This window comes from Dufourea novaeangliae, unplaced genomic scaffold (assembly GCF_001272555.1).
Source record: "Dufourea novaeangliae isolate 0120121106 unplaced genomic scaffold, ASM127255v1 scaffold196, whole genome shotgun sequence".
Classification (NCBI taxonomy): Eukaryota; Metazoa; Arthropoda; class Insecta; order Hymenoptera; family Halictidae; genus Dufourea; species Dufourea novaeangliae.
The window spans coordinates 246368-270568 of NW_015374090.1; the positions used below are offsets into that span (position 1 = coordinate 246368).

A 24201-nucleotide genomic window follows, 5' to 3' on the forward strand; every position below is an offset into this window, starting at 1 on the left:
CTATCTACTTACATGCATACACACAGCATACAAACATACATACATACATACATACATTAGTGCGTGCACGCACGCACGCACGCAAATAATTTGCGTTCAATCGCGCAATTTGTACCTCTATATGGATGTGTGCGCGTCTATATAGTGTAGATTCAAGAGAAAAAAAAAGGAACAACTTATTACAACTTATGAGCTCTCTGAGTGCAACTCTGAATTCTCTTTATACTCTTCTTGTATGAATACCCAACATATTTTATAACATTAACTCGACGGAGTGTATTAGTACTTAGGCTAGTATAGGCAACCAGCCTAGCTTCGTGGAACATTTAATATGTCTGCACGAAAATTTGCAGAAATTTGGAAACGTATCCATGTACCATAATCTGTTTCTTTATTTTCATGGTCACGCGTTTCAGTTACCGAACTCGCCTCGTTGTTATAAACAAGTTATATCCAAAGGAACATTTCTTCAAAGCGGTTACAGATTGTCGCCAGTAGTGTAACGAATGCTGCCTCTTATCCAATCCTTTTTTTTCGTGTGAGGGTTAAGACGTGGCAGTCGAGTGAACAGTCTGGCCGCACCACACCGTGGTGCCACAAAACCGTGTTACCTACTATATCTACTTTTAAATAATTCAATAAGGCGTTTCAGCACATTCAATGCAATTACTTTTTACTTCTTCTGGTTTGTATTTAGCAATACTTAAACCTTTCTGTATTTCATTGATTTTCAATTCGTTTATGTAATCCCAGCATCGCGTCAAACATCAAAAACACATTTTTGTAGTATATGTAAGTACTTTCCGCGATGGAAACGTAAAAACCATTCTGTCAGAAAGTTCTAACAATTCCTCAAAGTTGGTCTTTACGATCGATCTCGTTAGAACTTACAGTCAGTTCCATTTCTAAAAAAAATCAGTTATGTTTAAATTCATTTGGAACAAATTAGGAATACTGTAGGTAGTATTAAGAGGTTTCTTGCATTTGATTCGAACTCTTGGTTCACTGTGGTTTCAGTCACCACACTAATGCTTTCATCATAAAAATCATCAATCTTATTGCTATCTGAGTTTTAAACCAAAGTAACAAAATCTAACGGAACTTATTCTCTTGATAGTAGTATCTGGATTTTTTTTGTGAATGTATTATTATTTTGTGTGTGTGTGTGTGTGTGTGTGTGTGTGTGTGTGTGTGTGTGTGTGTGTGTGTGTGTGCGCGCGCGCGCGTGTATGTATGATCAGCCTCGTGGCAAAAACAGAAAATTTTTGGAGTCTATACAAAAGGTTATATGCAAAAGCATTATTTGGGCCTTGTGGATTCATTACAATGATGGTTGTTTAGAAAAGTGGATGAATGAGAGGGATGCAGTGGTGATATAGACAGAAAAACGTGTGAAACAACGGAGGCAAGATATACTACAAAACGCTCATCTGATGTATCAAAATGCCGACATTTGATGAGTTCCATGGAAGAAGTAATGACTGTACCGTAACCCCTAGCAACCCCACTATCGCGTCAGCATTTCTCAGAAACAATAATCTCCACGAAAGTGATTTCTAATATCAACTATTTTCACTTTAAACAAATCCAAACATTTCCGTACTGTATATTGGCGGTCACATCATTGATTGATATAATTATATTATAAGCTAAAATATGTTTGGACACCGTGACCAATCACCTTTAGTTTTACATTCCCAATATTCGCCACCGTACACATAACATAGACTGTTTGTGTACGGATCCTGCTCTTTTTTGAACCACAGCGGTTCATAAGTTTCGTACGGTAAACCTGGGAAATCAAATCTTTTAATGATATCTATTTTCAAGCTGACACTAAAGTACATTGTTACAAAAAGTATCGAATGATACCTTGAGCAGTTGCTTTTTCAACATCGTGTTCCCGAGAGCGTCGAGCAGCCCTCTGCTTTTCCTCTAATCGAAGTTTTTCTGCGTTTGCTTCGTCCCATTGGCCGTTTTCCATCAATCTCTGATCAGGTCTAAATCGAGAATCGGTAGGAGCTATGCCATCTTCCGGTTCGTTAAGTTGACAAGCTAATTCCGTGAAATTATAATACTTTTCACAATCTTCACTGCAAAATTAATTTGATTGATTCATTCAAATACGAAATATCCAGCATTGAAAACTATTCGGTATAAACCGTTATTTTATTAAAACTTACGGTGGCATACGACGCTTCCAAGCAAGTATGTAAGGACCTGTTTTATACACTGGATTGTCTGGTGTACCAGACGTACTAATCACAGGAGCAATTTCTATTTTTGAGTCCCATGTGCCTTGCACTACCCATTTTACTTCATTATTTGAATTCATAACTATCCCCTTTACTTTACGTTGACTATCCCGCGAGAAGTACGAATACGGCGTATACTTCAAATGGCACTTTATACCTTCTTTGTGATTGATAATATCTGTATCGCCGCTTTGATCGACCCACAATTTTCCTACTATAATATTGTGTACAGTAGTTGTGACTTTCCGCCACGTATAATGTTGCATACCACCCTCCATTTCAAGGTGAGCAGTTCCCAATGGTATTACCTACAGTAACGTGCAATCGGATTGAATATTATAAATTTTATCGCATTAATTCACAATACCGTGAAACTTACTTGAAGATATTTTCCACGGAACTTAGATGCCATGGTAAATTCTTGCCAACAACGCCACTTTCTGCCTTCGCAATGTTGTGCTAACATAGGAGGGTGATGAGATACTTGCTCTGAAATTGCTCTCCAGCCTAAATCTTCGACGCGATCACATTCATACGTTTCACCTAACAATGGATTGAAAGGTTTGCCTGTTCTGCTAGCAGTTGTGGAATAGCTGGATATAGTAAATGCAGCCACATAAGCCATTTGCTCGTAGCTATCTGTACACTCTGCTGCCCTATTTTAAATTAAAACAAATATAATATTTCTTTCACCGAAAATATTACCTCTATATACAACAATTACTGTTGGTGGAACCGAAATAATGAGGTCGTAAAATTAGTCTAATAGTCGTTTAACGCTCTAATTTATGACTTAATAGTATATTAGATTTCGGTTCTACCAATAGTATATAAATATTACAATTAGATATACCTGTCAAGAATATCTGCATATTCATAATCTTCAGTAAGCCGTTGAAGCATACTAAGTGGCTCAGAGAAATTAACCGGCATTGGAATTTTCGATAAATCTTTGCCAATACAATTTTTCATGATACTCCATAAGTTTAATGGATAATTTGGCTTCTCGGGTACTCTAGTCCTACGTTTCTTTTTAGAACCTGTCACCCCGGTGCTGCCACTGCTGCCATTGTTGGTTTGCCAATTTGTCTGACATAAGGCACCAAATATAATAAGTACTTTTTGTTCCAATAAATTCAGGATGTACAGAATAAGTCACCTAAGACTTGAGTATACTAAAAACAGACTGGCCTCTGATTCACTTGTGACTTGTTCTGTTTACATACTTTTTATCGTACATAATCAAGTGTGAAGCTACTGTCTACTTACATTATCCAGAGTGTCAGTAGTTTCAGCAGTGGTAGGAGTTTGTACTACTGTAGAATTGGTCACAATAAGAAAGGAATTTGCACCAGTGTTTTCTGACAGAGGCAATGGTGTTTGATCTCCTTCAGAACTAGAGCCATCATCACTACCCTGAGAATCAGTCCGATCTCTAGAATTGCTTGTAGCTACACCTGGAATACTTAAGGTAAAAGTGTCCGATTCTTGGGCATCATAGAACTCAGCGTTATCCTCCTCGTCCTCAGATGGAGAAGTTGTAACTGTTGTATCTGTAACAGTCATCCAAATGCTGTTTACTTGGAACCACTGTATAATTAGATCACAAACACTATAGACATAATTTTTGCAAATATATAGCGTGGTCACAAATTACCACATTTAACAGTGGTACCAATTGATGTGGCTGCATTCAGGATCTTGTGTATGTAGCTTGCGATTGTATAGTATCAAGCAATCATAACTGTAGTCCCTTTACTAACTGTAAATTCTGTTTAATGTTTGTAATATTTGAAAAAATTTTAACTTTTTGTAGACTGCTGTCAACAATAAAAAACAGTCAACTGCATTTTGGATCTGAATTAACATTGTACGACAACTAAACCGCACTCGGGCTTTTTATCTCACTCTTTATTTCTTAAATCGCTACTCTGACACCCGAAAAATATTTACTTTACCGCCGGACTGACTTTACGACCAAATTTTATATCTCTGCAAGGCTATACCACTGCCGCGCGCACACGCACGTACGTACCACACACACACACCCCTATATTATATGTGCAAGGTTAATGAAATTAAAGCTAATCAGCGAAAAGTTATTCAATCACAACATTGCAGAAACTGTAAAATTCAAAATGGAGAAAACCTTCACGTGCTCAGAGCTGCTTTGCCCGTTCAGACCAAGGAGAAAACATATAGATATACAAAAACACAAAAAGCGTTGTAAAACTATTGATACCGTTACGCAATAAAAAGATAAGTTTCGCGTCAGTATGGAAATATAATATAAAGGGACAAAAACTACTCGAATAAAATTTCGAATTGATTCTTTACAAGTAGATTGTTCACAACGTTCCCATTTCTAACCAATTAAATGCTGCGTGATAATGACAACTACTGTCATTAAATCGTGCAGACCTACTATCCTCCCCCCCCCCAATCTCGGTACACACCTGCAGTACTAGTCAAAAAGTAACGAATCACTAAAGATGCATTATACACACACATATATATTTTCTTTCACAGGACAACTATAGTGTACCACGCATCAGGTTATGTGCCTGTGTCCCGAGATCGGTTTGGTGGCTCTTATGTATTTTGGACCTTTGCTTAAGACTTGATTGAAGCTGCGGACCGTTATGGGACGATGACAAGACAAGACTTCTTCCCCTTCGTTCTATCTAAACAATCAGTTTAACATCTTCACTGGATCCCCCTTTTCTCTCTCCCTTCCCCTCTCTTTCTTTCTCGAATATGATCCGAGAGAATGTCAACAGTCAATCCGAAATTTATCACATTGAATTTATCACGGTGGAGCCACGGAAGAGAATCGTGTCAAAAAAAAAGGCAGACGAAACAGCGATTTGCAAGGCCATCTGAGCCTGATTAAGCGCCAAGCTTGAGAGAAATAAAAGCACCCCGGTTGCGTGTATATATGTACGTGCGCGCGTTGGTGTGTGCATGTGTGTGTGTGTGTGTGTGTACTGCTTAGTTCAGCAAGAGTATCATATATGCAAGTATGTCATGTACTGTGTATGTGTACGTGCGTACGTACAGAGTCCTGCATACATTACCGTAATATGCTGTAAAACATAGCGTTTGCATGCATAGATCGCGTAACTACCGTTCAGTTACGGCACCGTTCAAGTGCCTAGCAAAGCATCATGGCTGCCATCTGGTTAGAGAGAACGATAAGCCACGGAAAGGCGCGAAACTTGAAATGCAGATACCGTGACATAACGCGCGGTAACTGGTCTCTCGTGTGAATAATATGTAGCTTTGTACTATTATGTAATATATACGGCACTCCGTCACTCATGAATTCTCCAGCAAACTAATTAATGGCAAACGTACACACGTGATGATGTATTTCACAGATATTTTCTAGGCCATTGATGCAGAGTTAATACTTAGAGACAGAACCAGCATCAACACAGTGTGGACAATGAACAAGTGTTTAAGTATGTCTTTCCTCAGCATTACCGTACACAATAGCTCATTACTTTGCATCAGTATACTAATTACAGTACTACCATTCGTATTAAAAGAGAAAAGAACAGAAATGAAATTACGCGAAGGTCTGTGCCCCCCTGCCGGAACCGCCGAAGGGATTGCATGCTGTGCAGCTTCTTCCAGATGAGAGTGCTGCCTTGCCAGCTGTTCAACCATTTTTTCTATCCGCACCTTCTGATCACGTTCATGTTGCAGCATCTTCTTCCACTTCGGTTCTTGTTGTTGCGCTAGTTGCAAATACTCATTGCTTGTCTGAAACCATAATGTATTCTATTTTTTATACGCGACTGTTATATGTACCTTTGACAATCATCTGTGATAGATTAGTAAATTTTGCAATGTATCATGTATAAGACTTAATAGTATACAAGAAATTATAAAGGATTAATAAATATTATATTGTAAGAAAAATATTGTAATTAATTCTGTACGATTCACGTGTATTGAATCTACCTTTGAATAGAGCATCTTTGTTTACGAAAGGTATTCGTAACTTTAGTCATGTTTGACACTTCTGTAACCGTATATTAATCTGGTGATACAAACATTTGTAAGTTATTATGTAGATGATAAGAAATCAGTAACCTTGTCAAGCTTTACAATGATCTATGCTACTCATCAAACGTTTAGAGGCGAAGCACTGCAAATATCTTCCATAACAAAAGGTTTACTTGTGTCCCATTTGTCAGAAATGTTAATCTGTGTACTAGTTTCAACGGAGGTCTATCACTTACATTAACCATTGCACCGGCCGCAATACGAAAGAGTGCGGCTCGTTCGCTGACCGTTTTTATTTTTGCCGCTAATTCCGGTGTCGGAGGTTCAAGGGCTTCAAGCTCATTCAAAGCTCGTTGAAGCATCGCACCTTTCTTGTTGATTAAATCATTACAAGCCTGCAAGTCTTCCAAGCGTTGGGACAGATCCTTTATCACTGAAACTTGCTCTGGCTTCTGATTATCATTGTCCTGGAACTCCTCCTCCTCTTCTTCTGGAACAAATTATACGTAATGTAATTGTTCTGCAATTCTCGCTGCTAGTTTAGAAGAAAGGTATTTTATATGTTATATATGTATAGTAGATTGAGCGTTCTAAACGGTACCGAATCATTGCATACGGTTTGAAATAATGCAAATCCCTCAGGATTCAGAAGAGGAGTGTGTAAGAATCTTTCACTCTTCACAGTACTCCAAACAGTACTGTAACTTGTACCTACAATGAAGAATAACCTACTTATGACTCAATTTCTCCAAGTATGGCTGTATTGCGCCACAACATATAGACCGGTGTAGAACATGCAAGATCAATCAAATACAAATAATAATGCATTTGTCGCTAAGTGTTTCATACAATCAAGTTGAACGTAAGTCATGTAAACATTAAAAATCCCAATAGTTCAATGTGCTACACGTTGACATTGTTATGCACAATTCAAGCGAACGCAACTCGTCGTGTAACATAAGGGTAAAATGAGTGTATATCACAAGACACGGCGACAGGAAGAGATAAATATGAACGTCATTATATTCAAGACATATTGTGTTTACTTTGTTCTCCTTTAATTATCTTGGCGACATCCTTCCACGTTATCAGTTATTAAAATATCCCTCTGCACGAGAATCAGGAGAATAAAATACGACGAAGCACTTACTTTCATAGTCGCAAAGATCATTATGAGAATTTTGAAATACTGACATATTCAGATGTTACAAGATGTTCTGTACTGTATTACAGAAACGAGAGAAACTTTAACTAGTAGACAGCGACACACACTGTTTCTTGAAGGTTGATGACCATAACTCTACTACGTCTTTTCATGAGCTACAGTTGTTGAAATAATAGCATTTTTCGATTTTTTTGTTTACACATGTCAATGTGTATGTATACATATGTATATAGCAGAAAGTGTGTCAAAGTAATAGTCGAGGGACGCAGGTTTTGCGTAAGAATTTTAAAAATCCCTCGGTTATTGGAAAACATCCCCCTGATGAATTCAATCGCTACTAAAAAAAACGAATTTGAGCTGGTTAGACCCGATGCAGATTCCTTCTCCCTAATACTGATATCCGAGTGATTAGCTCCAATAAAGACGAATGACAAAATAATGGTTTTGTTATACAGACCAGATTCCATGGCTTGAATAGCCTTGGCCTTGGCCAACTCGAGGGCCGTGACCCACTGTTGACGCTCCACTTCCGTCGCCGCCTTGATATGGAAGGTTTGCGTACCACCATTGCTCACAACGAACGTACAAGCGTCTACGGTGTGTATTAAGGCACCGTGCAAGGATATCGTGCCACGGCACGTGTGAGACATCTCGGCTGGGTTTCTAAACAGAGAAAAGAAACGCGACAGTTCCGTGGACATATTCTTAGGTCGCTGGAAAACCGTATGACACAGAGAAAGACAGACGTGAGTTTGCAACAGGCTGCTTGTCGCGTTAGCAAGCCGAAGGTTTATCCAAGCTAAAGAAAACGTTTCCAATTCGCCAGAGAAATAACGTACATATGTATGTAGGTATGTATGTATGCACATGTTACTGCGAAAGAGAGTAGATAATTGGTAGTACATCGTTGAAACTGTCGGAGACTCTATAATTATTCATTCCGTTAGACCTATTCTGCTACTTGAACAGAACACACATATAGTATGCCGATCTAGCTCACGAAAATACATTATAATATGTAACGACCAAATAAATACGACAGTTTGCACTGTATAATCTGTAACACTGTGGGGGTGTACGTATGTACATATGAATCAAGTACTCTTTCAGTCCAGTCCCATTACCACTGCTAATCGACACGCCACCGTTCTTACACGATTCACTATAAACAAGGAGAACCAAACCACAAACTCGTGAAAAGAAATTGAAAAACAGGAATAGCTGATAATTTATGGTTATGCTTATTGATCTTATTATGATAATGATCTTGTTATTATGATCAAGATATTCGTAGTCGGCGTAACGAAGGGAACAATAATCGTGGCAGTCGTGTTATTGATGAGTTTATAAATTATTATTGCATACTGTCCGCATCAAGATCCAATACTTTACAAGTTTCATTAAATTGATATACCTACATATGTATGTATGTATGTATGTATGTATGTATGTATGTATGTATGTATGTATGTATGTATGTACGAGTAATTAAATTCGATCGGTTGCAGAAATGTCGAAGGATCTCTTGGAAGGTGCGGGAATGCGGATGCGAAACGTAATAATAAACGTAAAATGTGTGAACAAATGAAATGCTCGTTCGGACGAACAGAAAGCGTGAACTTATTTACATCATTGTTATTCGATTAACAAACATTGGCCAGTGCACGGCGAGAACACGATCGGATGGAAACAACTTTGTGAAACATAATATTACTTACAGCATAAACCGGATAGATAACGAACAGAAGCATGTATGTATATGTACACTGTACACTGTGAATCGTATCGACGAAGGCCTAACATTCTGCCTGTACCGTTTAGAAATTTCGCAGATAATAGTATGTAGGTATTTCCCTTCATTTCACTTCCATTATTCTACTCTGTTAATCAAATTTCTGTATTGTTACATCTTGGTGAAACTCGGGACAATTTCGAAAGAACGATTTCAAGTACCGTTACTTTCTCGAAAAAGTATAAGTAAAATAAGTATATTGGAATTCATTAGTACCAGAAATCACCTACGTATGTATACATATGCGTGCTACATATGTATAGATATGTAGCACGTGTGTATAATTATGGCTGGGAACACATTCAACGGATCAGTTGAAGTTTTACGTTCGGTAGACCTTCGGGATACTTCCTGAACACACCAAAAAATAATGAGAAAACGAAGCAACGTCTGACGTCAGGTAAAATTAATGCAAATAGGTGCGAATTGTCTGTCCATATTAACGAAAGACCCCTCTCGTCACAACACATTTCGCCCCGAACAGTAGTGTAAGGCACATTTGCAATATGTACTAATGTCTCTCTCGTTCTGGGGGTGCGAAATGTATAGAATTTCTTTCGACAGAAAACCTTAATGTTATGTAGACTGTTTGCGTTCCCGCAAAAGACACGTGGGATCTTGTTGTTGATGAGGCAGCCAATCTTTAACATGAACATACAATGTGTATACATATGCACGCAGAATCATAAAAATATGCAAACTTCAGTTTTTTTTCTTTCTTTTTGCCTTTCCCCCTCCCCTCTCCAGTCCTTTCTTTTCTTACTATAACTGAATATTAATTCAGGAAATGAAGGTATATTAGGAGAGGTAGGATCGTTTATGAATGTTGCAATATCGATGGAGAAGGTGAATTTCTTGTAGAAAAGTTGAGTAGAAATAATTTGGAACACTGTCGATACGATATTACTAATGTGACTCTAACGCATGCGCGTGTACTTATGTACATGTAACTGTAAAATTGTAGGCAAGAATTAGAATAAATGATATATGAGAATGAAACTCCAACATCGTCTTTGTCTGTTCGATTAAGAGTTCGATTCAAAGAAGTGTCGGGATTTTGTAATTTTTTTCTATTAATTTTACTTACTCGGAGGCTCTGCCAGCCTTCCGCTTGCGTCGTGTTGATATCTTTGGCCCCCCTGTTGGTTCAGCCCTAAACAGTCCATAAAACAAATAGTCCCCGTTCACATTGTGTAATACTGTAGCAAAACGATATTTAACTTTCTTTGAATGAAAAGAAAAATTTCTCACTCCCACTCAGCACCACAGACACACGCGCGCCCGCGCCCGCGCTCGCACCCTTCGCTCTTTCTCTTGTATGCATCTTACGTGAATTTTCCCAAGGTAATGTATAATGTATCCCATCATCTGAACAAATATACATATGTATATGTTCTCTATTTCTATTCTATTAACTGGCATTCTAGGGTACTATATACATATACATACAAGATGCCCTGTAACGGATATTACAATTGAGAAAATAGTTATTCTTCATGCAAAAAACATACTTTTTCACGCGGAAAAATGCTCTTATTGCTACATATACATATGTATGTATGCATGTATACATGTATACATATCACTAGCTAACTACCGGGCATCCTGTGTATACATACCTCTCTCTTATATCATATTTGGAAACAGTAATCGTGTAATACACCCGCATTCGTGCGTTACTTGCACACAATTTTTCTGCGAGAAACCTTCGACGTTCACGTGTCAGACGTGGAAATTAAATTTCTTTTATTTCCGTTTTTTTCATTTTCAATTACAATACTGGTAAAAGCATTGTAAATTCAAATCACACACAACCGTGCCAAACGGAAAATCAAAAGAAGATTGGAAACGATTGCGTATTGTCAGGGAACGCGGATGTTCTAAATATAAAGAAATAAAACAGTGGAATTTCCTTGAACATGTGTAACGTACACATATTATTGGTCGGAATTGTCGGAAGGAACATCGTTTCTACATATGTAAGTACATATAAGTTGTATGTATGTACGATCGGCGATCGGTAACTCGATCGAGACGCCAGATCTTCCTTGTGAGAATCTACATTGTATGTACTATGGGTGTTTCGTGGCGAAAAGGAACGTAGCCGATGTTATACCTATATCTGATAGAAACGCAAAAAAAGTCCTTCTGTCGTGTTTGAAAAGAATAAAAGGAGGCAATTCATATGCAAGAAATCGTCTCTGATGCGTGTGGTGAAAAGTGTAAGCCAAAAAAAATATACATGTATATGTATATGTATACAGATGGTATATCTATATTATACATATATGTATATACACACATACGCTCGCTCGCACGCATGCATACATATCCATATATGTAGAAAAAAACTATAGTAATCACGACCGATCAGTGTTCTCAAATGCACTAGAATTTAAAGATGCACGAACCAAAATATCGCGATTTCGTATTTAAACTAAAATGGTAATATCTGTAATATGCAAACGTGATTTGATTCTCGAACAAAACTATAGTTAAATTTACTTAAAATACTTGGATAAACCGTACTGATAAAAATATCCATAGGCAAGTCTATAATGGCTACTTGTATACATGCAACTTGAAACTGTTAAACGTTTAGTACAGTATTTTAGTGATTTTATCCTTCAATACTATTTTAAATATACAGTATAAAGCTGTTTCTCCTGTTTCTTTAATGGGAAACATTACTGTACCACTAGTAACTGGTTATTCTATAAATAAACGAAAAAACAAAACTTGTACAAACAACAAGCAAATTCAAAGCACAAGTATTTTCTTTAACACAATTACAAGTATAAAATTACAGGTAAAACTTGACGGTACTATGTATTCACTTAACACATGGGCAATAAAGGTTATATGTACAGTAATCGTATCTATTTACCATTGCTATTTCTCCAGTTACAATTCAATAGCAAACTCATTTCAATGTACCATACCATAAAAGAACTCGAAAAATTTAGAATGCAATAATTTCAAGTAGAGAAAAGGAAACAGCTGTATACCGTGGTCAAACAATTTACTCTTTTAACATTAGTTGTGTTGTTGTTGACTGTGTCGAATAAAGACCAGCGGGGTTGAGGGACAATAATTGTTGCAAAACGATAGCGGAATTAATGACTATCACCGGTACCTAATACGAGCTTGCGCGGGGCTAAGAATGAGGTAATTAAAATGAAACGTACTGACACGTAGTAAACTACCTGTAATACGACAGCAGGCCATTTGACAGGACGAACCATCTTCGCTGGTAACCTTTTAAATAATTAGTCCATTTAAATAGCCATCCTTTCATCTCCTGCATGCCGTGCTGAGCCTTCGGATCTCCCATTTTACAATACGTTGCGTGCTCACACGCGTACGCGTTTCTCCTGAAATTATAATACACTCCAATATCTGCGCACACATCACCCGTGTCGTACCGCCACCATTTTGATATTCCTCGAGTCCACGAACTTGTTCACTATGAGATCGAAATTCTACTTATACACACTGGTCTGTCAGTTTGTAACAATTGGTAATAAGACAAGAAGCGATACCAATAAATCGATTTAGGAGTGTGTCTCAAGAACACAACATTCGAAGCAATTCGGAGAAACAAATATGGATCCTTCTTTTCTACGGCGTGGTGATAGCGCGCCACGTTCGTCGGTGACGGCACCTAACCTTATTAACGAGTCACCCTGTACAGGGTGTCGCAAAATACGCAACACAAGCAACTTTCTCGAGAAAAATATAGATTAAATCAAATAAATTTATTCTACAAAATTAATAAAAGTATAAAAGTATTAAAAGAGTTTTAGTTCTCAAGAACATCAGTTTACAATCAATTAAGTGATGAACAATAAATTTGAAAATCCAAAGTTCGTTCACCCCTTTATTAATCTCAAAGTTGATGTCTTTAAAAATGTATATAAATAGTATATTATCCATGTGTATATGTATATGTACTATGTACAAAGAAATTTTTTTTATTAGAAAATGTTTGGCGTTTATGTCATGTTTTGAGTCACCCTGTATAATGTTCATATTCTTACGGTTCTGACGCACTTATGCATTCAAACTTGATTATGGGTAATTTGACTAATTTGTGATTTTGCAGATTTCTCGATGTTTGTGTTCTTCCATCTTTTTTCCCCTTTTTTTTCTCGCGCGACAAACGAATACAGATATAAGATCGAGAAAAATAATAATCGATAGCTCTGATATATGTACAATGTAGAACCGTTATGGCAAAAATTTTGCATTCAATTTCTTGCATTAATCTTTCCACCAAAATAACATGTCTTTTCTGTTGACCGTAACTGACCGTAACGAATGCAAGTTTTAGTGTTTTAACATTTAACTTAACAGAAAAACACTGATTTTCATGAAAACGATAGAGATCGCACAAGGTTGCTGATTCTTGACGTTTTTCCATTGATCTGATAGGAAAGGCTATTTAGTTACATGCACGTGTTACGGCTTTAGATATGTAGACAATGACGAGCGTGAAACGTACGATAAATCTAATTGTACCTTCAATTAATACCAATGTGGATGCATTAATCGCGTCACGGAAGATTTAGCAAAATAATTACGTACTTTTTGAAACGAACACGCCAACGAAAATACGTTCGTTCTGTCATTTGCGGAAGTATACGTATAATCTGCTCACTCGAATCGTTCCGCTCGAGCGAGAGATGTCATGAAGGAAAAGCACTCCGGTACACTCTCCGATTAGATGCTTGATACTGACCATTATCTTCGAACCGAACCATACTCTTAATTTATCTGAGCAGATCGCACAACGTAGGAACAGCTCAAGTGTCTCTTTATTCTGTTGTCCAAAGGATATGTTACGAATTTCGATGTATTAATAGTTATGTAGTCAGCTCACGTGCACATAATACATATACGTGTTCCGAAGCCCAGAAACAAGATTCTAAAGGTTGGCTACATGTGTCAGTTGTGTTGGATTGAGATATCTTAATACCTATGTATCCTTTATTTCGACAAGATTCGGGAAATAAAACTACAGACTACAGACGAGATTCATACATAACACACGTGGTAAGAATAGACCTGTCACCTAATGTACGGAACTTCGTGGTCGTAGGAATCTGTATCACCGGCACCTCAAAAAGTCCATGATTTTAGTGACCTCTACCACAGACGAGATAATTGTACATACATGTATGTATGTACATTTGTACTTTATCGGTAACGTCGTGAATTGACACTAAATTGGGGTCCTAGGACCCCATAAAACTAGTCCCGAAAAAGTATTGAATGATTGAGATAAATTGTAAACTTGACTTTGTTTCGAGGTAACAGCTATATATGTATATATGGAAGTTACTGTATAAAAAACAGATGCCTATATACTACTTACCTGTTACTACATACATACTGCTTGCAAGAAGAATATACATAATTCGTGCTGACAGAAATATTATATCCCACTGCTACGAATAACGTCCGATTTGCTAAATGTATCAATGTGTAAATGTGTTTTGTGGACAAAAACAAAGCATAATATACATATACATACATATGTATGTTGTAATTTGGAAAATCTGTACGATTTAAGATTTATTCTCTTTTAGTTTCTCCATATTGTCATTTAAACACAGTATTATCAAAAATAATACATATGTATAAATGAAAATATGTACACAGCAAACCGCATACATAATAGCTTTGGCCGTCGCGTATTTTGGATCCTTTCTTGTTCGCATAGGGCATAGAGGCATTTACATATAAATAGGCACTTACTCCAACTTACTCGTTTTGCTTAATGTTTAAAGCAACAGAAGGTAGTTTGACACATTTTTAAGCGAAATAATTATCAGTATGGTGTAAAAAAATGTTTTAGGCTGGTGAAAATGAAGAACATGCATTGATATAATGCTTTCATCAAAAGGCACGCAATAATTCGTTAACAATAAGATTAATGTGTTTCGAACACCCAGTAGAGAAGCTTGACGCAGGCTGCGCCTGTCAACCAGCAGTTGACCTGTGTATAGTTGACTGTGGTATTTGACCGATCGCGCGCTAATATACGTTACTACACTTCTGCGTGTGTCCTTTTTGCACCGCTTCGCGGATTCATCGATAGTACGCGTATTTTATTCGTGTAGATGAGGTGATGAGAGAAATCCCGAAGGGCCCAAGCTTCTGATCTCCCAGGTGAGACGCGTGCATCACCGAAATATCGCGTCATGACAATCTGGGGTAAAGGGAGTAGCAACCTCTTGCCTCTTGCCTCTTGGGGGCCAGTGCCAGTGGTGGTCACGTGACCCGTCTGTTTACCAAAATGGTGACGAGCTATGTTTTACAAATGATCTTGTATAGATTCGTTTGAAGATTTGCTAGCTTACCCGCGATCGTTCTAATAAACGGGACCGAGATTACGGTGGTCGTACCGTTAACACTAATATGTTGTAGCTGAACTGTCCCAGTCACTGTTACTGTACTCAAATCGCGTTCGGTTCGGTCATGAACGATTATAGCGAAAGTTTGAAAGTGGTTGTACGAAAGTGTCTTCCGCCGCGTATAATCTCTCGGTAATTCTGAATCGTCTGCAGGAATCGTTATCCTTGCTGCGAACATTTCGAGTTCCGAGTGTGTTCTGTGACGATGCAATGACTACCACGTTAATCAGTCGATGCTTTAGAACCAATTGACCCTCAAGATAGTGCTGCTTTTTTTACTTCTCGTGTTCTGTTTATGGACCTTTCAGTTTTATTGTTTCATGTAATGTTTCCTGCAGTAATTGTTGTTGTTTGATTCTGTTGTTGACCCCAAGACCCTGTGTCATGGAATATTTTCACATTATTTTTCACAGGGGGTGACTGAAGTTTCACAAGGCCTAATTCCATCATTAACAATGTTGAATGCACAGCATTACAGGTACAGTTTATGAACTGTGTACTATGTTTGAAGACATAAAATCAACTAATGTGGATATTTATTTCTGTACAGTGATTGCAGATGATCTCTGATGTAGGTTAGTGCACTCAGGAAGCACTTTGAAATAGGACATCTAAATGTCAGAAGGTGTTCTAGAACAGCATTTGATGCTTTGAGCTGGCATTTTTAAAAATGGCCATGTATCAAGTTGACTACCAGTGGTCAGTCTATATTTACAATGATGGAGTGACCTGAGAACCATGAGGATATATAAAATTTAAATATGATTTTCAGGGCTTATACCATAATGGATTCATCTAGAATATCCACTTTCCTAATATCCATTTTATTGATAGTCTATGGCAGTTTCCGATCTTTGAATATGGAACAGGAAGCTAGGGAAAGGGAAAAAGAAAAGGAGCGTAGTAATTTATTGACTGGAATATTAAGCAATTGTAGCACAGCAAACACGGATGGTGCTAATGGAAGAGTTCAAACCTTAAACACAATGCATGCTCTTTGTCTACCTCTTGGTGCTTCCATCTCCCTGCTCATCATGTTTTTCTTTTTTGATAGCATGCAGATGCTTGTCGCAATCTGTACAGCCAGTAAGTTATAGCAAACATCATCAGACTTGTTGACAGCCATTTAAATGAAATTTACCGCATACAGCAATGACTGTTTCCTTTATTTGCAGTTGTAGCTACAGTTGCATTGGCATTCCTTTTACTGCCCATGTGTCAGTATATAATTAGACCATGCTCAGATGGGAATAAAATATCTTTTGGTGTTTGTGGAAGGTTTACAGGCGCAGAATTACTTTCATTTTCCCTAAGTGTGAGTATAGTATGCATCTGGGTTCTGACTGGGCATTGGCTACTCATGGATGCAATGGGTATGGGACTTTGTGTGGCATTCATTGCATTCATTCGATTACCTAGTCTAAAGGTATCCACCATACTGCTGACTGGACTGTTGATTTACGATGTTTTCTGGGTTTTCTTTTCATCTTACATATTCAGCACAAATGTAATGGTCAAGGTGAGTTTTATTCATAGGAAGCATTACTGCAATTTACAGTATTCTACAGTTTATAGTATACATATAATTGTCAGTATTCTTTTCTTAATAGGTAGCAACTAGATCGGCAGATAACCCAGTGAATCTTGTGGCTAGAAGGTTGCACTTAGGTGGTGTAGCAAGGGAAGCACCAAAGCTTCCTCTGCCGGGAAAGTTAGTTTTTCCGTCGATGCATCAGGCAGGACACTTTTCGATGCTTGGTCTTGGCGATGTTGTAATGCCAGGTCTCTTGCTATGTTTTGTCTTACGATACGATGCATACAAGAAGACACAATTATTACCAGGTGGTTGTGAAACCGGAGTTCCACCCCCGCGTCACATTAATCGCATTAGTTACTTTCATTGTTCCCTGATCGGTTACTTTCTGGGATTACTTACTGCTACTGTAAGCTCTGAAGTGTTTAAAGCTGCGCAACCTGCCTTATTGTACCTTGTGCCCTTCACCTTGTTGCCACTACTTACAATGGCATATCTAAAGGTATTTTCAGTTAACAATCTTTACTTTCATTCTACAAATATATGTTGAATTATGTAACATGACATTTCAGGGTGATTTACGTCGAATGTGGAGTGAACCATTCATATCTCAACAACCTTCTAAACACATGGAAGTTTGACAAGAGTGATGGGTTTGTGTATATTACACATTATGGGGAGAAAACTGTTTGTACGGATGCTGTTGTCATTTATCATTATGTTCTTACTTTTATCAATGTCATTTAATGTAAGTAATTCTTTATTTTTATGCGCAATACACATCTTTTTATGCTGCGATGCAAATCACAGTATCGTGTTAAAAGAACCATACGAATGATTTGCGGTGTAACGGAAGGTTTAACGTATTTTCACATTTTTTTATTGTGTCTTTGAAAAATGCAATATTTAGTAGTGGAAAGATGAAACAGTTTTCAAAAATATTTACAGTACCAGCTATTACGAATACAGTGTTAGGATTCTTTTGTGTCTTAAATTCAAGAGTGTGTAATGAAATGGTCTATATCTAGTAGACAAAGTATATTATATCAGTTATTGTCTCACAATTTTAATAAGTATACTAAAATGTGTCGCGAATTTCGCGTAAGCATATGAATTTCATTTTCTTTAAAGACGTACAATGAGAATACCGTACAATGTTTTTTTTCTTCTTTGAACGGTTTAAAATACATCGTTTCTTTTCCTTTTTTCTACATCGAACTAATAATGTGTTTACATATTATAATGATTTAACTCTAACTCCATTATAAATGTGTGTGATACTCTATGCAGAAAGTTTCTTTTTAATTTATTATTCTATGGATATCAGAATAATTGTATGTCACATGTAGTTATGAATAGGGTAATTTGATAATAATTCAAAGATTTCCATGAAACTCTAGTGAATGTATGTGTGTAGGTTGTGACTTTCTTTTATTTGGGGCTAGTATCGAACAAAGCATCGTTTATGCAAATTTGTATATAAACTTTCGTTTTATATAAATTTAAGAGTTAAAATTTACAGTTTGTTATTAGAATTAAACAGCAAGCGTTTCAACTGGCCAAACGTCGTGTTAACACAGCGTATGGCATGAACAAAGTAATTGATAATACAATCTTAGAAAAGGTGAAAGTGGAAGTTGCAGAACTTTGGTCATAAAAGAGGAATGAACATGAAATGCATACGTATTTACGTCTTGATTATTAAGAACTATTTCGTGATAAGAAGAGGGTTTATTATTGCAATATAAATTTTCTTAACTGAGCTCTTGCTATGGATAGGCTATCGGAAAGACTTTGTATGTTTATTTAAAAACAAGACTGAAAATAATACTACATGAAAGCCAATTTATTACAAGGTCTCTCAAAAACAATCAATTTCTTTTGTTCCACTTTTTTTGTATCATTTTATACAATTATACCTAGATCGATAGAAGATAGTATATGATGTAATTAATATTATGCAATGTGACACAAGTGAATAACGATTGCTTTCATAACATTTATATGATTTGCAGTAGATTACGAGGAAATTATTTCTTTAGTACTAATTCTAAAAGCTATGAGAAAATTATATGTGTCTCGGAACTTTACTCTCTGAATATATTTTACAGATAAGAATATTTTTAGAACATTTAGTACGTTTCTTGATGTAGTAATCTGTTTTTCCATTTCAGAATGGTACATGTGTAGTGGTATATATTAGAAACGATACAAATTTTTGGGTGACACACACACACACACACGCTCGCGCGCGCACACACACACAGTATCATTTTTTAAAGTAATCTTACTTGTACATTGTATATGTCAACTCAGAAAGTGAAATTTCAAACGGTAGAACATGGGAGAACAGATTTTAAACTTTTAATCTCGTTTGATGAGAAAATATTTGTAATTCGTTCGATATAAGTATTTTATTTTTATTCGGTCACGCTACTTGAACAATGGTCAAGTAGTATTATATTATACAAAAACTAATTATCTCAGACCATCTAAAAGATTTATTTATACACATATATTTTTTTACTTACGTTAACAAAGGTCAACCTATTTGTATGAACTATTCATATACATACATACATACATACATACATACATACATACATATATCCATATAAGAATAAAATACTCTTTTTGATACAGTTTAATTAGTTTTTGTATAAAGCTGTTATTCTTCCCTATATTCATTTACCTGTCCATAGCACAAGCAGTTTGCTCTCTCGTTAATTATACGCCCTATACAGGAATTTTTTGAAGAGTAAAGGGAATAATATGTATTTCACTTATAAGATAAGGACGCACGTGATGAAATTAATATATTTTAACTACATACTTCCGTTACAAAAACAAAAGACTTGATGACCCTAGACATAGGTGAACCTCACAAAGGTTTTTCTAGATGTCTTAGAAAACTTACAAACTTTAGTTCATTGTAAAGATGTTGACTTCGAAGAAATCAACGTACATTACGACGATACAGGGTTCGTTCTTCTCTGATGTACGTTTGAACTTTCATTTCTCCTTCCAATGTACATACTATTATTAGACTTTATGTATACATTTATTTAGTAGTGTGGAAATACGCGCCAGCCAGCCCTGTTGTAAGCCTGTGACCGAATGTTCAATTGATCGTATGAAAATGACAAATCAATTTCTTTAAATTTAAATTAAGTCGAGCGTATAAATCGAAAGAGCCACATGATTAGATTAGATATTGTGCAATATAAAATACTTTTCAGTAGTCTCGTTGTTACAGAAAAGTCTGTAAAACACTCTTCTTTTTTAAGAAACTATGCCCTTGCTTTAATTGCAATTCTTCCTTTGATTCGTATAATTTTTTTGTACAGACAGAATTTAAAGCATAGTAATGTAGGAAATATTATAAGATTATAAGATTATAACTTAGTTTATGGTGAAAATGAAAGATGGATCGATGAAATTATATGTATTTTCCCTCTTTATAGATTAAGTAACGAGTCACATTTTAATTAAGAAGAGAGTCTTTAAGTCTGAAAAAGGAATATTTATTTGACTAGGATAACAAATTCTGGAATGAAAGCATGTACATAAAAAGAAAAAGAAAAAAAAGCACTGAATACTTGACTGTCCTTCAGTTTTTCCACAAACTAAGTGACAAAATAAAAAATTCGTTAGATATAGCGGTACGGCGTACGATAAAAATAAAGCAAACAGGAAATACGTTTGAAGAATAATTGGGAATTAAGTCGTAAATAGAATATAATTAATTGCTAAATAATATAGCTAATACACTAAGAGCACTTTGCTTGTACTGTTGCAATTCTTGACTTGCATGTGTACAGCTATGTACATTTTTATATATATACATATGTAATAGACTTATATACATACATACATACATACATATATACATACATACATACACACACACACACACACACACACACACACACAATAGAACATGATCTTTTTCGCATGGTCGTGTTAAAAAAAGTAAAGTTATTGAATAAACTTAATGTGTTCTTTTTCCATCATTGTTTCATGTATACGTGTATAAATACTTTTAAGTACAATGTTTAGCGTTCTAATGAGTACAATACTTTAACAGGAGTAAATGATGATGTATATAGTCTGCTACATATTTTAGGAAACGATACCATTGTATACATATTTATTCAGTACACAATTGATAATTATGTTGTTAATGTAATCCGAAAGATGGCAATTTCTTACAGAACCTGTAGTTACTGTACAAGTCTGTGATCACACGCTGCTCTGTCCCATTGTGACGTTATCTAAATTCCTTTTTATGCTCTCTAATTCGTTCATATCAGTCACAGAAGATTCGCACTTATACACGACCAGTGAATGATAGAAGTGAACAGCAAACGCTATGAACACTATGAGGACTGGAATCACTATGATAGTACTGGCAGTCGCGGCTGTGAAAGAGTAATCCCAGAACTTGACCCAGCACAGTATAGCTACTTCGACTAGAAACAGAAACAGACCTAGCACTGTAGAGAATGCCCAAGCTAGTTCTATAAAACCACGCATTCTTTCGTGTGGAGATTCCGTTACCAGTCGTGATACCTGAAGTTTACTGATGGCCTCGATATTGGGTAATAAATACGTGCTTATCATTAAAGCAAAGATGTGTACTGATACTAGGACGGTTGTGCACACAGCGAACATCACAAACAGCCATTCTGGTACCGCGGTGGGCTCGTTTATTTGTAGTTCTACCATAGCCACCTGAAATTTGAAAGAAACTAGAGTAAGCTGTGAAACTCCACTAACACCCTAATACGCAACAGTCGGAAGAAACAATACAAATGCCATAATATACATATGTATATTCTTTAGATGTTAAATCTTTCAGAATTTCCTGGCAAACTGTAAATCGTAATTCAAGCGCCATTCATCAGATATTCGACAACAAGATTGTATTAGCGTCAGCACAAGATTTATCGTTAAAGAAAGTGATGTTTGTCTTATATAATCACAGATGAGGCTGAAGATTACACGGAATTGTCGTCCACGCTTGTCTGTTTAATGATTTTCAGGAAACGTTGTGTAATCACCAGTGGATTTTCTGATTATACAAACATAGATTTCTTGGAAAATTAAATCTGTAAAGAATTTTGCGACTGTGACCGCTTCAGATTTATGCCGTCGTAAATTTTTTCTCAGACACCTTGTGCACCTTGTTATACCATTGGTATGTATTTTATAATTGTTTCATTGTTATATGTACATATATTATGAAAGAGTACATACTGATTCAACGTTGATCATCAGCATGGTACCTACATAATTTGTACCACGATGATGTTGTTATTCGTAGTATACGATGTTTGAACGCAAGACTACTGTCACAGCAATGCGGTATACATATAATACTACATATACAGCAGTTGTCCATTGGACATTCCGAAGAATTTGTTCATAGAATGAATACAAGTTTTCCGAAGACAGTAGATATTTACCATTGCAAATCCACTTAATAGTTCCGATGTTGTTGCAGTTGCTTTTAGTTTGGCTCTACTCATGTGGAGTCTTCTCCATGACAGACCTTCAGGACCATCTTGCTCCTCTGTATGTTGGGAAGAAGGTGTTGGCGGTTTCTGGGATCCTACACACACACAGCAGCATGTGTATGGCATATTATTTGCTGAGATATGATTGTTTAAATGGGAGCTTGAAAACGGAAGGCTGGTCATTGATCTCATGTCTAAGGCTACATAACGATTATGCCTGTTCCTAGGCGATAGAACCAATTCACTTTGAGAAGGAGACAAGCCGGTTTTGGAATTGTAAGAGGAATAATTTGTATCACTCGTCGGAGCCTGTTTGGGTAAATAGGCTATAGAAGTCGGTCTCGTTCTCTGTATGCCGTGGGACAACTGAGTAAGATCAATCTGTGTAAACTTATTCGCTTTTCCTGCTATTTCCTCGGTACTCCTGTGCATGTAGATGGTATTACGTCTGCACTGCGTCTCGTTCGTTTCTCTGTCATCATGATTGAGAACATTGTTCCCATTTAAAGTATCATCTTCGGTGAAGTTATCGTTTGACATAATTATGCCCTCTTACGAATCTTATAATTCGAATAATGCACGTTATATTGTAATTCAGAACGCCGACGTGTCCGTTGTCAGGTCTTTCTCTACGTCAACGATGCTTCCAACTGCCGCATGAAGAGTTAAAGAATCGTGGCACGGTTTTCACGATCGTTCAATGTTATCATTGTTTCCTTTCTAACAGATTGAGTCAGTGCAGCCACACGTTTACACAATCACCGGTGCGATTACCATACGTTTAAGTTCTGCCGCTCTGTTCCATGCCTTCTGCTTCATTGCTTCGAAAGTGTTCGACACTCTTGGTCCTTATTAAAGAAAAGTAAATTAAATTAAATTTTAATTAAATTAAATTAAACCAGTGCCAAGAAGTGCCGTATTTCTCAGGATGTCATTTAAAAGCACCATAAGTGTGCGAGGAACGACGCATCTTCAATGTAAACTGTCCCGGACGGGAACGAGTACTACTGCAGACCTCTGCGATAGAACACTGACCGAAGGCTGGCAAGGCATCGCCGAGGAACGCACATGACGTACCCGAGTGAATCATAACAATAGTATTAATTGCCACCGAGGCATATCGGCTACATAATAACCGACTGTGTGGCCTTAACGTACATGTGCGACTGCCGCCGGTTCATACTGTGTGTTCCCACATGCCTCTCCTCTCTTCTCGCGCGTTTACCGCGAGATGCGACTGCGGCCAATGACGCTTGTTTTCTTGACTATGAACAGGAAAAAGAAGACAAGAACATCACGGTGAACATATCTGGCCAGTTATAACAATGTAATTCATTTATGATCAGAACGGAAACCTCCATCGAGCGATTACTTGTTGACGATTACGTTTCATTTTTTCCAGATGATGCATGTAAATTCAATGAAGAATATGTCCAAGTTGATGAATGTTGCCGCCGTTTTGGATACTTGATGACCTGGTTAACTTGTATATCATCACCTTTC

At 36.8% G+C, this 24201-nt stretch overlaps 3 protein-coding genes across 5 annotated transcripts; 1 reads left to right on the forward strand and 2 right to left on the reverse strand.

Annotated features, from left to right (window-relative positions):
- Nucleotides 1–1287: 1287 nt before the first annotated feature.
- LOC107190788 (oxysterol-binding protein 1) lies at nt 1288–13857 on the reverse strand. 3 transcript variants are annotated; one of them, XM_015579667.1, is made up of 12 exons: nt 13814–13857; nt 12433–12600; nt 10314–10379; nt 7892–8097; nt 6506–6759; nt 5831–6023; nt 3525–3808; nt 3109–3344; nt 2635–2911; nt 2184–2563; nt 1873–2093; nt 1288–1792 (listed from the first exon to the last, which is right to left on the reverse strand). In XM_015579667.1, the coding sequence occupies exons 1-12, from the start codon at nt 13855–13857 to the stop codon at nt 1650–1652; spliced, it is 2472 nt and encodes an 823-aa protein (XP_015435153.1). In that variant the 3' UTR covers nt 1288–1649. The 3 variants fall into 3 exon arrangements, with proteins under 3 accessions (XP_015435153.1, XP_015435154.1, XP_015435156.1); XM_015579668.1 differs by lacking the exon at nt 13814–13857 and having other exon boundaries at nt 6506–6756; nt 12433–12843; XM_015579670.1 differs by lacking the exons at nt 10314–10379; nt 13814–13857 and having other exon boundaries at nt 12433–12843.
- Nucleotides 13858–15367: 1510 nt separating this feature from the next.
- LOC107190766 (signal peptide peptidase-like 3) lies at nt 15368–17854 on the forward strand. Its single transcript, XM_015579639.1, has 7 exons — nt 15368–15400; nt 16059–16123; nt 16196–16344; nt 16418–16731; nt 16821–17164; nt 17256–17681; nt 17752–17854. Exons 3-7 carry the CDS (start codon nt 16316–16318, stop codon nt 17818–17820), a joined length of 1182 nt encoding a protein of 393 aa, XP_015435125.1. The 5' UTR covers nt 15368–15400; nt 16059–16123; nt 16196–16315; the 3' UTR covers nt 17821–17854.
- A 3567-nt stretch (nt 17855–21421) lies between these two features.
- On the reverse strand, nt 21422–23368 carry LOC107190765 (calcium release-activated calcium channel protein 1-like). The gene is made up of 2 exons (XM_015579638.1): nt 22648–23368; nt 21422–21913 (listed from the first exon to the last, which is right to left on the reverse strand). Exons 1-2 carry the CDS (start codon nt 23236–23238, stop codon nt 21422–21424), a joined length of 1083 nt encoding a protein of 360 aa, XP_015435124.1. The 5' UTR covers nt 23239–23368.
- Nucleotides 23369–24201: the final 833 nt, after the last annotated feature.

Coding starts and splice junctions, on each gene's coding strand:
- LOC107190766 (XM_015579639.1), top strand. CDS start 16,316: ATGGCCATGTATCAAGTTGACTACCAGTG. Junction 16,732..16,820: donor TGTCGCAATCTGTACAGCCA/GTAAGTTATAGC, acceptor CTTTATTTGCAG/TTGTAGCTACAGTTGCATTG. Junction 17,165..17,255: donor GCACAAATGTAATGGTCAAG/GTGAGTTTTATT, acceptor TTTTCTTAATAG/GTAGCAACTAGATCGGCAGA.
- LOC107190788 (XM_015579667.1), bottom strand. CDS start 13,857: ATGACAGAACGAACGTATTTTCGTTGGCGTGTTCGTTTCAAAAA. Junction 3,809..5,830: donor AGGGGGGCACAGACCTTCGC/GTAATTTCATTT, acceptor TGACTGTTACAG/ATACAACAGTTACAACTTCT. Junction 1,793..1,872: donor TGAAAAAGCAACTGCTCAAG/GTATCATTCGAT, acceptor TTGATTTCCCAG/GTTTACCGTACGAAACTTAT.
- LOC107190765 (XM_015579638.1), bottom strand. CDS start 23,238: ATGTCAAACGATAACTTCACCGAAGATGATACTTTAAATGGGAACAAT. Junction 21,914..22,647: donor TATTAAGTGGATTTGCAATG/GTAAATATCTAC, acceptor TTCAAATTTCAG/GTGGCTATGGTAGAACTACA.